The sequence below is a fragment of the Anas platyrhynchos genome, chromosome 2 (assembly GCF_047663525.1).
Source record: "Anas platyrhynchos isolate ZD024472 breed Pekin duck chromosome 2, IASCAAS_PekinDuck_T2T, whole genome shotgun sequence".
Classification (NCBI taxonomy): Eukaryota; Metazoa; Chordata; class Aves; order Anseriformes; family Anatidae; genus Anas; species Anas platyrhynchos.
The window spans coordinates 140210797-140226310 of NC_092588.1; the positions used below are offsets into that span (position 1 = coordinate 140210797).

A 15514-nucleotide genomic window follows, 5' to 3' on the forward strand; every position below is an offset into this window, starting at 1 on the left:
GACAGGAAATTATATGGCTAAGAACATTTAAAACCCCCAAACAGTTAACTCACAAAACCATTAACAAAACATACCATCAAGATTTTACAGACTCGCTACAACCAGTTATTACCCCTTCCAAAGCTCAAGCTGTGCAACGCAAATAAGTAAACAATGTGGAATCACAAGATTTCATCCGTTGTCCTTGTTATGCTGCCTAAATATTTTAGTAAATATTACTGAAAGAAACTTCATCATTCTTTAGGTATGACTATTGCAAGTGATACCCATTAAGGAAAAAAAAAATTAAGTTGGGTATTAACAGTGGTTAAAATACCAACAAGCAAAGAAAATCACCATTAATGACACTGTCTCTCAGTAACTACTGTCCCTGAAGAATATTTTTTCTTTATCTTGTGACTATTTGTGCCAAAGAGATGTATAAGCTCTTCCATGGAAAAATTACCTGCAGTCTATGATGACCAATGACTATACAAATTAAAACTGCGTATTTACATGAGTCAAAGCAAAAACTGGCAACAGATCAGGTTTCCATACAGCAAGGATTTCTACAAGCATTGCTTGCAAATAGCTTTGTATGTCATATTTACTGCAGTCTTGCATTAAAATAATAATAAAACATATACTACTCATTTGCAAATATTCTATTTATTTGCCCTAGCAATGTCCTAAGTAACAGTGAACTACAATTGTATCTTTGAAGCAATTATACCAACTAGCAGAACACTAAAATGCATTCCAAACATAGACCCTACACTCACACTGGGTACTAGACATGAAAATACTGGCTCAGCATAGTCTAAGAATTCACCCCTCTGACAGAAAACATGAAAAAAATTATCTTCCTCAGGGCAGTTTTTTTACTCCATTTGCACCAGCAGGGAAACGGGCTCATTGCAGCTAAACTGTAGCACTTGACGGTGCTTTCCACAGCCTGCAACAACCCAAACCAAAGGACCTGCTGGAGCACAAAGAGTTCCCTCCCTGCACACTCACCAGCACTTCCACATAAGGAGTCATACACAGGCCTTTTTCAAGCACACGATCCGGACACAGCCAACTGAATACACTGAAATGGAACCTGGGAAATATTTTTGCCTCCCATTACTCAGATACAGTCATAGGGATCAAAACATTTGCCTTCTTCAAACAGTTTAAACTTAAGCATCAAACACCTTTCTGAGACTTGAATAAAGTTGCCTAAGAAGCTCCTTCAGTTGGTCTAGAGAGCAGCCTTGGCTTCTTGTCCTACCCTCCTTGTCATTACTGGATACTGTCAATTCTAATTTGGACTTAATACTCAGTTAACCAAGTCAGATACCACAGCACCAAGTAGCAGGAACCTATGCTTCCTCTACAACGTTCCTGTAGCTGTTCCTCATATTTAAGCAGGGTTTGCCTGAATATTAACAATTATGCTCTTGAATAATTTTGCTTTCTTCTTATGCAGAATTTAACACCTGGTCTAGCACTTCATGACTAGGCAGAGAAGTACTTCAATCATTCATCACTGCTCACTATCAGAAGGGACAGATGCAGAGAGGTACATACCAGGCCCAATACCATTCTATGCTTTCACCCAGCGACCTGGAAGATGAAATGAAGATTGCACTTATTAAATTTGCAATGTGCTTACAACCTCTCTGGTGGGAAGGTTGATAGGATGGAGCTGTAAGCACATTAGAGAACAGAATTAGAATATAAAATGAATTTGACAAATTGGAGAAACAGCCTGGGGAAAAAAAGTGGAGATTTAGTTCAATCAGAACCAAGTAGAAGATTGTACGCTTTGCCAAGAATAATCAACTGCTCAGATAATGGATAACAACAACTGCTGATGATGCAGTTCTGCATAGAAAGATAAAAACATAGCCTACAACAATCTGAATATGACTCAACAATAGCCTGACTTTGGGAGAAAATAAAGAGGCAAAGACTGCACTGGGACTTAGGAGGAAAATACTATATGTGAGTTGCATGGGCACTCTTCCTATTCTACCAGTTCTGGTAATGCTCCATTGGGCACTACAATTCAATACATAGATGGACCATTTGGAGATAAATGAAGGTAGAGAAACAAAAAACAGAAAATATGATCTGTGAGGAAAGACTTAGAGCTGTTTTGTTTATAGAAAACATGACTGAGCAGGGATCTAATAACCATTCTCAGATACTGGAGTCCTTACTTAATGGGACACTGAATCAGAAATAATGGACTTAAATGATATATACACATTTAGCTCTGTCTTGAGACATTTTTCTAATAGTTCTGTTATTTGCATTGTTCATATTATACTATTTGCTATGACAAAAGTCTTCAATATACAAAGTTTAAAAAGTGATCAAGAGTAAATCTTTGCCTTCTAGAAAGGTTTGCATGGCAGTTTCTGGGTTATTTCTTTTATAAGGATGACCAGTTGGGGTTGGTTTATATAATATCTTATTTTTGAACAAACTAACAATCAGAAACAACTGGAAAGTCCAAAATAGAAGAAAAAAATAATAATAACTGGCTGTAACAGTAACTCCAGCATTGAAAAAAAATCTGATTCCTCAACCCAAACTCGGTGCTATCCTTTTACACTAAATAAGGTGTTCAGTAGCAGCTGATGATGGAAAAGTAAAAAACAAAAGTCTGTTTACCCTTTGCACCCTCTTTCCTGCAACTCCTAAGTGTCGCAATCATACTTCAGAAAGATTACTCTTGCTGCTCCTTACCGAGCAATTTTCTTTCTTATTGCCATATTTAAATTGAGAAATATTCATCCACCAAAATCAATATTGAAAAATAAGATAACTCTAACTAATTTTATTACAAATCATATCATCACATACCTGTCCACCTTCTAAAAGATTCCTGAGTGGTTGAAAGAAAACTGATGCACATTTCACAACTAAAATCAAACCCCTATATTGAAGTTTCTCCCTAAGGGCCAACAGATTCCATCTGATTACCAGCAGCTGCATTCACTTCTAACCTATCTGAGTGCCCAAAAAGTTGTACTGTGTACTTATAATTTCCAACCTGCTATAAAATAACTGAAATTTTACATCTCTTCCCTATACTATTTTACAATGTATAGTTTGACTGTATTTGTAGATCAAAACTATAGTACAAGTCTTCTAACTTCACAATATTTCTAACGTATTTGCATATCTGTTTCCTACTAGCATGAGTTAAAAAAAATTAAACCTAGAAAAAATAAGGCGATGATGAGTTTTTCTTCATGTCAATAATCCATGCTAAGACTGATGGCAGTAGATTTAAATTTCAAAGTTATGTAATCATTCCATATGGTGACTGTCATAAATAAAAACTTGAATGAAGCTACCCTGTGTGCAGGCGATTAGCAAAATTTTAGATACTAAATATTTCAGAAGGATTTATTCCAATAGTGAGGCTGTTTGCCTTTGGCAAGAGGGTATATCAGGTATGCAGAAGTTTAAGCTATTAGGTTTTGCAAAAATTAAAAAATACATCTCTGTCGGATGTGTTCACACATGCAGGGAGTCTTGTTTGCATCAGCAGGTATAGCTAATGTGGAAAGAACATTCCAAAAATATGCATTTCAGCTTCTACATTTTGCATAAAAAGTAGTCTTGTGTTTTGGTCTGGTGAATCTGTCAAAAAAGCATTTATATGAATATTCGTAAGAAAAAGTTACCATGTAATCATCCTACACGATTCAATCATTTAACAAGCTTGAGAACTAGTACACAGACGGTTAGTTGCCAAAATGCCATTCATTTCCTAGCATCATATTGGTTATTTGCAGTTGAGAAGAATAAGCTCTGAGTTTGCAAAAAATAATAATAATAATTACTTTTCTTCTTACTATTTCCATATAGATAATATTAAACACTTGTTTAATATATCTGTAGATGTTGAAGCAGAACAAGGGTTCAGATTTGCATTATAGATACTTTGACTTAACAAGTCTTTGAATTACCCAAGCCATTTTAATCATCCTAACCCTTCTTCCTAACCCTTCTAACCTATGCGAATATTCAGAGATACAAAGTGTGGCTCATTCACCTGCACAGCGCCAGGCAGAACTGCAAAAATGGACTGCAAGTCTGAGCCCTTAGTCTCATTAATATTATTGCACAAATCTGGCAGCTCTCTAGAAATGTAGCCTATTTGAAGTCAGATAGCAAACGGAAGGCAAGACCTAAGTTATAAGGCAAACCTAGCAGTGTCAACATGCCAAGCATCTACAAACATGCAAAACTTTTTGTATGAGGCCTTTCAGATGAAGTGTGAAGGCAAGTAATTAGAGAAACGCAGTATCATAGATCATGAGAGTACTGTAATACTGGAAGGTCCCAGCTGAGATCAAACCCCCAGTAATTCTAGGCACCTTGCAAACAAGTAGAGAAACTATTCTGACTCAAGCAGTTCACAAATTACATAAACAATAGAGAAGATGGAGAGAACAATGTTGTATAATCTTTTCTCTACAAGTAAGTGAACTAAAAGGTTTTAAGGAGACATTAATGAATTTCTTGGAAACTCTGTGATAGAAAGATCATTCTTTTTAAAGCCATATTAAACACAGGCACATGTAGACAAAGTTCTGCCTTTTAACCCAGTTGCAAAATCTTTAATAAATCTACAATTTGCAAAAGTAGCATCAGAACTGCAATACTAGGGAGCTCAGCTTCTTGACCTGTATTATTTCTACTACCCAGCAGCTACTTTGCTGACAATGTACCCATATCACAAAGGTGATCACAACCATTAGCTGGAAATATGACCGGCTGACCAACAAAAGCTTGGCATTAACAAAGCAGAGTCCAGTACTTACAAGTATTTCCGTTCTTTTCTAATGGACAGCAAATTAATGTATTTCATAATATATTCCTTCTTGGTTTACCAATCCCCATTAACCCATTAATTTCTGACCTTGCTACCTTCCATCAAAAGTATAGATTGTAGTAAAACATACACAAATCTGTAGCTGTTTCTTATACTAACGAAAAACAATTATATTTTACATTCAAACTTCTGCTTTTTGCAAGTATTCAGACAAAAATGATTACTTGCAGCATCTGAAAAAAAATGTAAAATACTTTAAGTTCAAAGGTCAAAATACACTCAAGTGTGTTATCTAACCTTTGAACTAATAAACAGATACAAGCATTACTGAAGATGCATACTCTTCAATTGTCCTTACAGAAAGCCACCTATGGCTTCCAAACATATGAAATAATTCAGTGGTATTGCTCCCCTATTCAAATTAGTGCATAGTTTTTTCACTTTCATCTACAAATTACACTCTCATTGATGGATAGCCTCAATAAACAGTCTAACAGTAATTGCTCTTTGTCAAGAGCTTGTAGGTGTTTGTATGAGTAAATTTGCATTCTTTTCTTCTCAGATTTTCTGATCAAGCAGTATTTAACATAAAAATGGATTTGCCTCATACTAATGAACACTGGAAAAGACACAACCTTAATTGGAAATACTTTAATGGCGTCTGCTTTGAAAATGAGTAACCTTTGAGATGCAAGAGTACTATGTCAAAATACCATAATTTAAATAAACTGCATATTCAAAATACAGCTTTGCATAAACAACATACTCCTTCTTTGAAGGATATTAGAGTTCACTGAAACCACAAAACACACATTGGTCTTCCATAAGTGGTTCCATATGACTCTTACAATTATTTAGAGTATTTGTTTAAAGCATCTTCCAAATAACTAAGTTTACCAAAACTTAAGAACAAAATAACCATTGTTGAAATATATATATTAAAATTTTGCTCTTACTTGATAGATTAACCCTTTTCCTGTGTTTTTACATTGTTTCTTCCTGTTCCAGGACATTGCAAAGACAGCAATTCTTTTTCCAAGGATCACTCTAACAAAGCTTATTAGAGCAACTACTAGGAAGAACAGCAGTTCTGAATGGTACGCAACAGATCCATCATCCTTATTCCCCATCATTTATAAACACAAAGACACATCACACACAACTACATAGACGAACTCTCCGATAACAGAAATTAAATACACACAGCATGGAAACCCCAACCTATAGCATGGAGAGCACCTGCTAACAGTTTTTAACAGTTTTTACAAAGTATAAGAAAAGGAAAGGTCAGGCAACCAAAGTATCACCACGGAGATTCAACCCCAACCTGTTAGATAAAAGGCACCAAAGTACCATCAGAGCTTGAACAACTGTAAGCAATGTAAGCCTGTACTTATACTTTATATCAAGTACTACCAAAGCAGAGTCCCAACTAAGGCCAATAAGCTTTAGGTCAGTTCTGAATTGCAGCATGCCACTTGCTGGAGCATGAGTCGTCTCCTTTCCTAGAGAACTTCTCTACAGCATGTAAGACTGGCAACTCACCACACACTTCAAGAGTTCTAATGGAACCCCCACACACTGCAGAGCATTTCAAGGAAAGCTAGAAATACGTGTAACAATGTATGTTCCTAAAATAATCCAAGCACAACTGTCCATTGAAACAGGTGTTTCAAGTTTTGGCAGCACAGCAATTTTTATAACAAAACTCCTATTTCAGATAGATAGGCATTGACTGACCAAGTTTAGCCTGCAAGAAACAAACATATGCTGTTGAACTGTTCTGCAAAGGTCAGCCATAGACTGTTTGCCTCAACACGAAACAAATATTTTAAGAGGATTATAAGAAAATATTTCTGAAATACAAAAAAAAAAAATACAATATGGCCAAAGTTTAAAATTTCTCTTTTAATGTATATATTTAAGGAGGTAAAAGTGAAAATAATAGCAATATATGAACAACATTCTGAATAATACAAAGATGAAATTTGGTTCTACATTCATTAGAAATATCATTTTAACAAAGTGTATTATTATTATTTCTCTAAAGATGAAAACATACTGAAATGCACTTAACAAGTGCACTTAACAAATGCACTTAGGAGCATGGTACGAAGAACAATAAACATATGCGTGTGTGCGTATCAAAATGTTCTTCTGTAGTATTTGCAAGCCAAGAATCAAAGTACTCTTCAAAATCCACATAATAATAAAATCTTGAAGTGGAATACCACATGATGATATTCTACAACTAAAACTCATCTATTTTCTTTAACAAATCTGAGAAGCAAAATACAAAATAGTGTGAAGCACCAGAAGCAGGGATTTGGTAAATATCTATTTTAGTAATCTGAGATATGTGAACAAAATAACAGTTTTAAAAATAGGTTGTCATGATCTGTCACAGGATATTGCCTTTTGTAAACTACACAACTGAGAAGCACTTTGTTTGTTTTCTTATGACAAAATGCTGATCAGGTCCATAACCCTGAATAGAGAGCTGCATAATGGATAACCGTAATCTGGCAGGCCAATAATGAACATAATAGGAGTCAGCACCAGATCCGGCACTTTCTTGGAGGAAAGGACCTGTATTCTGAGTTCTTATATTAAAACACTGCCTAAACACATCACTGTCAAATATTTTCACCTTCTATCACTTCGATGCAAGACTCCATCTGAAAAGATACTCAGCTGCTCTAGACTGCATGGCTACATCTCCAGATTAAGTTTTTACAGCACAACAATACCTATTTGACAACATCCATGGCCAGGTTTTCTTTTCATGTGCATTTCTGCAAGACTTGACATTTACAATACTTACGCATTGCAATAAGGTTTCTTTTCATATCCTTTGTAGTTATTCATGTTCAGAGCCATTTTGCAAACTTCACAGTGGAAACATCCTTTATGCCAGTACTGTAAAGAAATGTAAAGTAGAATTACTTACAAAGCCGATGTTTTGAAAGCTATTTTAGGGTGCAGGAAATGTAAAAACACAATTACAGGTCAATATTTTTGGCTGTACATTATAGATTTCTGTAAACTACATCAAAGGAATCACTTTCAGGCGAAATTGAAGGAGCTTCTGAAACACTTTCAGAAATGCAAATTCTCTGCTGAAGCAAACACCAAGCCCTCAACACGCTGACCTTGCCGGGACCGTCTTAAAGATAACCGAGGCGGGAGTTTGACATTTTTGTCTAGTTAAAGGGGTTTTGGGGAGGGCGGGGGGGTAGAGAAAAGCGTTTGCTAAAGACGCAATGCTGGGCGAACGGAACCACCAACTCCTGCGATGCTCGGCACGCTCAGCAGCAACTAAATTTAGCGCGTAAGGCGGCTCTGCCCCCGGCAGCCCCTTTCCTTCCCTCGCCGAGGGCGAGCAGCCCCCAGGGACGAGGCACGGCTGCCACCGGCCCCGTTGCGTAAGAGGCAGCCGGAGGCTCCCGGCCACCAGCAGGCAGCGACCCCCGCAGCCTCGCCCGCAACTTCAGCCCTCGGGGAAGCCGCCGGGGACCCGCGGCCGGCCCCGGAGCTCCGCGATGCCCCCGGCGGAGGTCGGCGAGCGCGGAGCCGGCCCGGCCCCGAGCCCTGCGTCAGCGCCGTGCCACGGCCGGCCACCGGCCCCGGCCCCGCGGGGCTGAGCCCGAGCGGCTGGCGGTGCTTCCATCGCCACCTGCCGCCTCGCCCCCCGCCCCGGAGCCGCCCGCCCCCGCCTCGGCACCTTGTCCAGGCAGTTGACTTTCTCGGTGGGATAGACCACTTTGCCACAGCGGGCGCACTGGGGGTTCATCTTGCGGCTCCTCTCGGGCTGCGGCTTCCTGCGGCCGAGGTTGCTGCTGCTGCTGCTGCTGCTGCGAGGCGGGCGGCGCTGGACGGGGCTGCGGGCGGGCGATGTCGCATGCCCCGGGACGCCGGGGGCTCCTCAGCGGCTGCGGGCGGGCGAGGAGGTCATGGGCGGCTGGGGAAGGGAGCGGCGCTCCGGCTGACTGCGGCTCGGCAGCATGTGGGAGTGGGCGGGCGGGGAGCCGCTGCCTGTCGCCCCCGCCCGCTCGCCGCCCCGCAGCCACCCGCCCCCGCCGCCTCCGTCTCCGTGTGCCTGCGCGCTCGGCTCCCCGCGCCGCCGGCTGGGTGACTCACGCCGAGCCCCGCGCAGGCAGCAGCCGCAAGCCAAGCCCACGGGCGCGGCGAGACGCGGCCCGCAGCGAGAGGGAGGGATGGAGAGAGGGAGGGATGGAGGGATGGAGGGCGAGCGCCGCGCCGCAGCCGCCCGATGGCCGGCTCCTCAGGCGGGAGCAGCCCGGCTGCGGCCGCCTCCCGCTTGCACCTGTCGCAGGCCCGGCGGGAGACCCGCTGAGGGGAGGCGTCCCGGGGCCCCGTGGAGGGGTCCCGGCCCAGTGTGACACGAGGGGGGAAGTATTTTCGGGAGAAACGAACGAGGTGTCTCGTTCCCCGAAAGGCAAAATGCCACTGAGCACACCAAAACTTCTCGGGGAGGGGACACGTCCTCAGCCAGGTCTCAGGGAAATCGCTCCGGCAAAGCATCCCCTGCCCTGGGAACTGGGGGAGTTTCACCAGGAGGGCTGTGCGATAGAAACGTCTCAGCTTGAATCGGGTTTTTACCAATCGCGCCCATCAGTGGGGTGAGGAATTTCTCTACCTTCTATCCACTTTGTATCCCAATTACTTTAAAGGCTTGACTTTTGCTGCCTTGCTGGGGCTGAGTATCCCAGGCACACAGGCAGTCCCACAGGAGACACTAATGTGCAGTACCACATCTCTGCAAGAACGCTAAATTCAGCTCCTCGGAGCAGGTTTTTGCCGTTCATTTTTGATTCGCTCATTAGCGCTGTGGGAATGGTGCAGCAAGAAGTCATGCATTTTTCCTTAGGTGTGGACTTGTTTAACTACCTGGAATATAAACCATGCTGAGAAGAGTGCTTAAGCCAATGCAGTGCAGCCTTCTCTGAGGTAAGGGAGTGTGTTTTTTTCAGTAGCGCAGCACTTTGTGTGGCTAACAGCAAGGACAAATTCTGCACATAGTTGAGCGTTATTAAGTAATCAGAATGCAGTCAGCTAAACTGGAATACTTGGCAATAATTCTTCCTTGGCAACCCAACTTTTATGCACTGACTGGTTAAAGGCACAGGGAGAAAGACTAATTTCATTGAAATTAATAATATATGTGATTAAATGAGAAATACCTAATCAGGCTTTAAATATTATATGACAGAAGTTGTAATGCTGCTTCTGCCTCATCTAGACATAAACATCTGGCACCCAGTGAAACTCATAATGTTGAGATGCTGGCTGAGCTGCAAGCAACAGGAAAGCAGATTTGCAGGCAGTCTTGTAAATGCTTATTGTCTGCTCTGGCTCTTGGTGCAGTAGAAATTAGAGCAACTGCTGACCAGCTAGGTTTCCATTCCTGCAGTCTGCAGTCTGGTCCATTTCAGGGCCACTGCTAGCAATTTGCAGATTTCAAAAGTCCTGAATATATATATATATATATATATATATATATATACACACACTGCTGTTAACCAATTACTGTTGATATGGAATGTAAGATTTTTCTTCTCCGTGTTCAGCACATGTAACAGCATGATTATCTGTCATAAACACTTGAAGACCAATTTTGCCTCAGCTTCTTGTCGTCTAGAATTTACCTGATAGAAGTACGTGCATGCATGCCCTGCAGTGCAGAGGCAGCAAGTCTCATCATCTGCTGCCTCTGCCGTACAGATTGCCTTACACTCTCTGTTGGATGGTCTGACTGGAGGTGAACAATGGCTTTTATTCAAGGAACTCTGAATGCCAGGCATTGACTATCTTGGTAAAGGAAACTTGAATACATGGTAACTCAATGTGCTCTGCAGAAACTGTCGTTTGTGGATCCATCTAAGACCACAGCTGAGTTGGATTAGGCCCAACACATAGTAATCAATCTCCATTCTGTACATGTAGGGAGGTAGCAAGTCTATGATAGGAACTGGGATACAGACCTAGCTAAACTAATCTCACAGGGCACTGGATGTTACCTATATAGCAAAAAAAAATAATAATAATAACAAATCTTTCTGATGACTTATGAGTGAAAAGGCTCCATAGCTCAATAGAAATAATTATAGGCATATAGATGCCCCAAATTGCTAATATAAAATCTTTGAGATGGAGGCTTCTTTCTTGGAAACTCCAGTTCATTGTAATCACATTCAGCACCTTCTCACCATACAGACACAAATCATTTGGGTATTACTCTCCATCTCACTGCTACCATAAGATCTCCTTCCTTATTCTTACAGGGAAACTTTTTATTAACCAAAAGATTGACAGTAAACTTGGAATAATAAAAATAAAAAATCTGCAGCTGTATCTAAATTGACTATTTTGTCAGTATAAAAGCATTCCAATATTTATCAGTATTTCAGGATCTTTTTATTAACTTTTCTTAGTTTTATCTACATGGAAAAAAAAAAATAGGTTCTTCATTTCCATGGCACAGAAGTCTTTCCTCATCAGTTACTACTGTAGTGAAAACCAGATTCTTCTGCTCTTTACAAACCAATGTGAGAGAAACATTTACTTCCCCCATGACTGTCTATGAGAAAGCAGTGAAACATTACTCATCAATAGCCTTTCTGTTTTCTGAGGAGGTGATGATGCAATCTTAAAGTCCAACAAAGCAAAATGTAACAACCCTGCTATGTCAGTAGCTAAGAGGGTGTAAACCAAAGACTGCCAAGCACAGAAGGGCAAAGACCTTGCACTCTAGCTAAAGAGCTGTTGTCACAAGCTTGCAGACTGTAGTAGATGGTGGACTTCTGATTAGGTTTGAGAATTTATTCCAAACTGGTATTTATTGGCAAGTTGTATCCCTAGATCTTAAGCAATTGTATTTATCTCATTCAGGGCATTTCAGGGTTGTTTATCTGGCCTAAGTGATCAAGAAGTGTGTGTTTAGCTGAGCAGTGCAAATCGGGAACACCTGCAACTAGATGCTATTTTTCAGCACACCTATGGAAGTCTAAGAGAGAAAGACCTTCCTGGGCAGCATAGTTATAGCATTAGAAGCCTTGTGACAGAATAAAAGAGTGACTGTAATACTGAGGTTCCTACATCTAAGGGGTAATGCCATTACCAACAGCAATTTATATTTGTCTATTTGATGGAAAAGGTTTCAGTGCTCCTTTCAGTTCATTTGAGTGATAAACATGCAAGTATGTGCTGCATTAAAAATTATGTTGATAGGTGATTTCACTTATTGAGACTGTTTTACCTGAGACAGAAAAGTTTTGAAACTGTTAAACTAGAAAGTTATTCTATGTTATTTGAAGTGGCTTGACAATATCTTGAAAGAGATGACCCATAGAAACAGTTTTAAATCTTCTTCTAGAAGTTTTTTTGTGAACTTCATCAGTTCTTACCCATAAAATAGGCCCTTTGTGTCCCATATCCCATGGCTGGGGTTAAGACCTGTTAGAACCATCAAGTTAACTCCTAAGCATAGCAAGAAAGTAAAGGCTTCTGTTTTGGATCCTAGTACTTCCCAGGCTGTACACAAAAACACAGAAAAGTTGCTCACTGCCATTTTGTGATCGACTGAAGGCATTGTCTTTTCACCAGAACTTCTACAAATGAAGTCTGCCCATTATATTACAGATGTAGAGAGTCCCACTTGAAGTGTCTTCAGTAAGTCATTCTTGAATAAATACAACAATGTAGTTTTATATTCTGAAGGACTGTTGTAAAAATAATGTTTGGCACATTTCACCAATTTTTCATATCAAATCTGTTCTTTATACAGGTATAAAAGGCGGGATAGCTAACAAGTTAAGGTAATGTAGACAAAACACCATCTTAGTGCCGTAACCAGCTCATAAGGTTTGGGTATAAGGTCCAGCAGATAACAGATATTGTATCATGTTTAAGTGGAAGGATGATCTACTGGCTAAGGCACTGCATAGAGAATTGCAGATGAAGCCTCTGAGCAGTACTGCAATACAGATAAATTGTACTGAAAGAGGTTTTGTGAAACTCTGTGGCTGTCCTTAATTATGTAGGAAGGGAAAACATTAAACCTGTATTGGTTGGCACAGGAGTTGCCAGTCAATTTTTGACCCTTACTATTTGAACTTACATTTAACTACATAAAAGAAGAAACTGCATAGTTACATTTCAAATAGGAACAATGCAACTTTAATGTGACCTTGTTTAGAGCTACCCAGGGTGCCGTTAGAGAGAAGTTCTTTTAAATTCTCGATGAGTAAGAGTAATTTATACTTTTTATATGCAAGGGTCATTGAAAGTGTATTTTCAACTTCAGCTTTAGAAAAGCTAAATCTAAAAGTGAATGTTTTCCTATCAAAACTGAGACAAAGCCAGGAATGGTTAGACTTTATTATTTTCTGTAATATGATCCAAACAACCCTCTGCAGTAGAATCTCAAAGTACATTCCCAGAATTAGCCAATCTTTGCCTATTCAGATTAATCTAATAGAGTAAGGGAATACTGTAACAAAAATGGTCAGTCAATCACCAGCAATTTTTTTTTTTGTTCCTAGGGTTGCCTTTCTTCACTAGGAAAGCATGCAGACTGAGTACTGCATCCCGCAACAGCCATATGCTTAGCAGATACATGAAAAATAATAATCAAAAGTCAGCATGAGAACAGAGTTGTATAAAAGAATGGGGCTTTTATTCTCTTACTATTAAAGTTACCATGGAAGTTTCTATTATTTTATGCATGGAGTTGAGATTTTCTCCTGTTAATGGGTCTTCCAGGATACCTGGCTGATAATTTCTCTTCAAATTATGAAAAGGAAAAAAGAAAAAAAAATAAATAAAGGTTTGCTTTTATGTAACTGAAGAAAAAGGTTACTGTAATAAAGCTTAGTAAAAAAGGGTTGGTTGCTTGGGTTATGCTGAGCAGAAGGTTGTCAACCTCATTTGGGTTCGCTTGTACCTAGGGTAGCTGTTTTGTGAGCAAAAAGCAGTTTGAAAATGCCATTCTGGTGCAGATCTTATTACCTGTGTGCATATGTGTTGTTTCAGAAAAAGCAGCTGGGCATGAGTGAAGCACTCTATAATTCAAGGGCACAAAACAGGTGCGGTTTTGTGGATAGCAATACACAGCCTGTTTTGAGAATTTGGCAATGCATGCTTAAGTGTTAGCTTTCTTAGCTGGCATATCCAGAGATGGAGGTAAATGAGCGCAACTATGAGGCTATAACTGTGTATCCAGCACTTTGTAAATTGTGTCTTCTGAGATTTGGGAGAAACATTCAGCCTGAGTTCAGTAACATATTCTAACATCAGAGACTGGGTTGCCAGTGCACCCTCAACATTAATCTTACATGGTATATAGTTTAAAAGGAATGAGCAATGCAAACAGGTGCAGGCAGAGCACAGTGTTTCTTGCTACCAAAGCTGCACCGGTCCCAGTGCCTCATTTCAACCATTCATTCTATCATTTAGTTTGCAGACAGAGGTGAGGAACTCAGTGAACCCAAAACAGTGTTTGCATAGAAAGCAGCCTGAAATCTGGAAGCCTTCAAACTGAATTTCCATATTCGGTGTCAGAGCTTAGAAGAAATACACATTATTAGGTTGTTTTTTTTATTTATTTATTTTATTTTTTTTATATTGCCCCTTTCTCTGTGACAGTCTCTCTAATTTTTCAGTTCAGTCACAATACAGAGGATGTTCCAGCCACATAAACAGAGCAAACCTTTTACGTATGTTGCATTGAAAACATTGGGAAATTTTCTACCAGCTCTAAAGTTTATCTGTTTCCCATCCCCTCCTAGTCAGAATCATGTTTTGCAGGAATAATAAATAAATAAATAAAGGATTAGGGGAGCTAAAATAAATATTTTATTCAAAAAATTGAATAATTTTCATGAAAAGTTGATATAGGAATGAAAAGTCGTCAGCACAGCTCTTGGAGAAGCTGAAGGAGAAGGTTGTCTTCAGTCACCTCCATTACCCAATGTCAGGAGTCAAAACAAGTTGCTTAATCCCAATCCAAGAATTCCAAAACTTCTACTACCGCAGAAAACCAATCCAACGCAGTCCAGGCAAAAGGTTCCATGCTAGAATGTCAGCTGAGCAGCTGTGGAAGGACAAAATGTTAATTATTCATTCAATTTTAATAACCATCACTTTTTATTTGCTCTGTTGAGAAAAAAAAAAAAAAAAAAAATATATATATATATATATATATATATATATATATATATATATATTAGGTTTTGCTTATGAAGATGAAATGGAAATAAAAGATTATTTGTTAATTGTGGATATTGTTTACTGGCCTATGTTTAGTCTGAGAACAAAATAGGAATTTAGAGATAGAATTAAGGTTCTAAACTGAATTTTAAAAACTAATAAGAGGCTTCTGGTAGCTTTGAATAAAAGCACAACAATGGCATTATTCGTACTCTTGTCTATGCAACTACTTTCCCATTATTTCCAGAAATAGTAGTTGAGTAGCTTCCTGCCTAAATAAAGAGTTCACGTAGATGGAAAATAGTCTATAAAGCTTTTTAAAATACAGTTTCCTTTTTTAAACTGAATGACATGGTGAAATACAGGAAGGGTTGGGCTGTGATTGGACCGGATTCTTGATTTTAATGTTTTAAAAGGTTACGTGACCGCTTCAGAGTAACTAAATACACTTACTCTGTAGATGGC

At 39.6% G+C, this 15514-nt stretch overlaps 1 protein-coding gene across 2 annotated transcripts in view; it reads right to left on the reverse strand.

The window, feature by feature from the left end:
- NEBL (nebulette) overlaps positions 1-8951 on the reverse strand; it is a 255414-nt gene extending 246463 nt beyond the window's left edge. For both annotated transcript variants that reach the window (XM_027450658.3, XM_072033688.1), the window contains exons 1-2: positions 8544-8951; positions 7644-7738 (exon numbers count right to left, since the gene is read on the reverse strand). In XM_027450658.3, the coding sequence (XP_027306459.1) occupies positions 7644-7738; positions 8544-8612 (164 nt within the window). In that variant the 5' untranslated portion in view covers positions 8613-8951. The remainder of the gene's footprint in view (positions 1-7643; positions 7739-8543) is intronic.
- Between the last annotated feature and the right edge of the window lie 6563 nt (positions 8952-15514).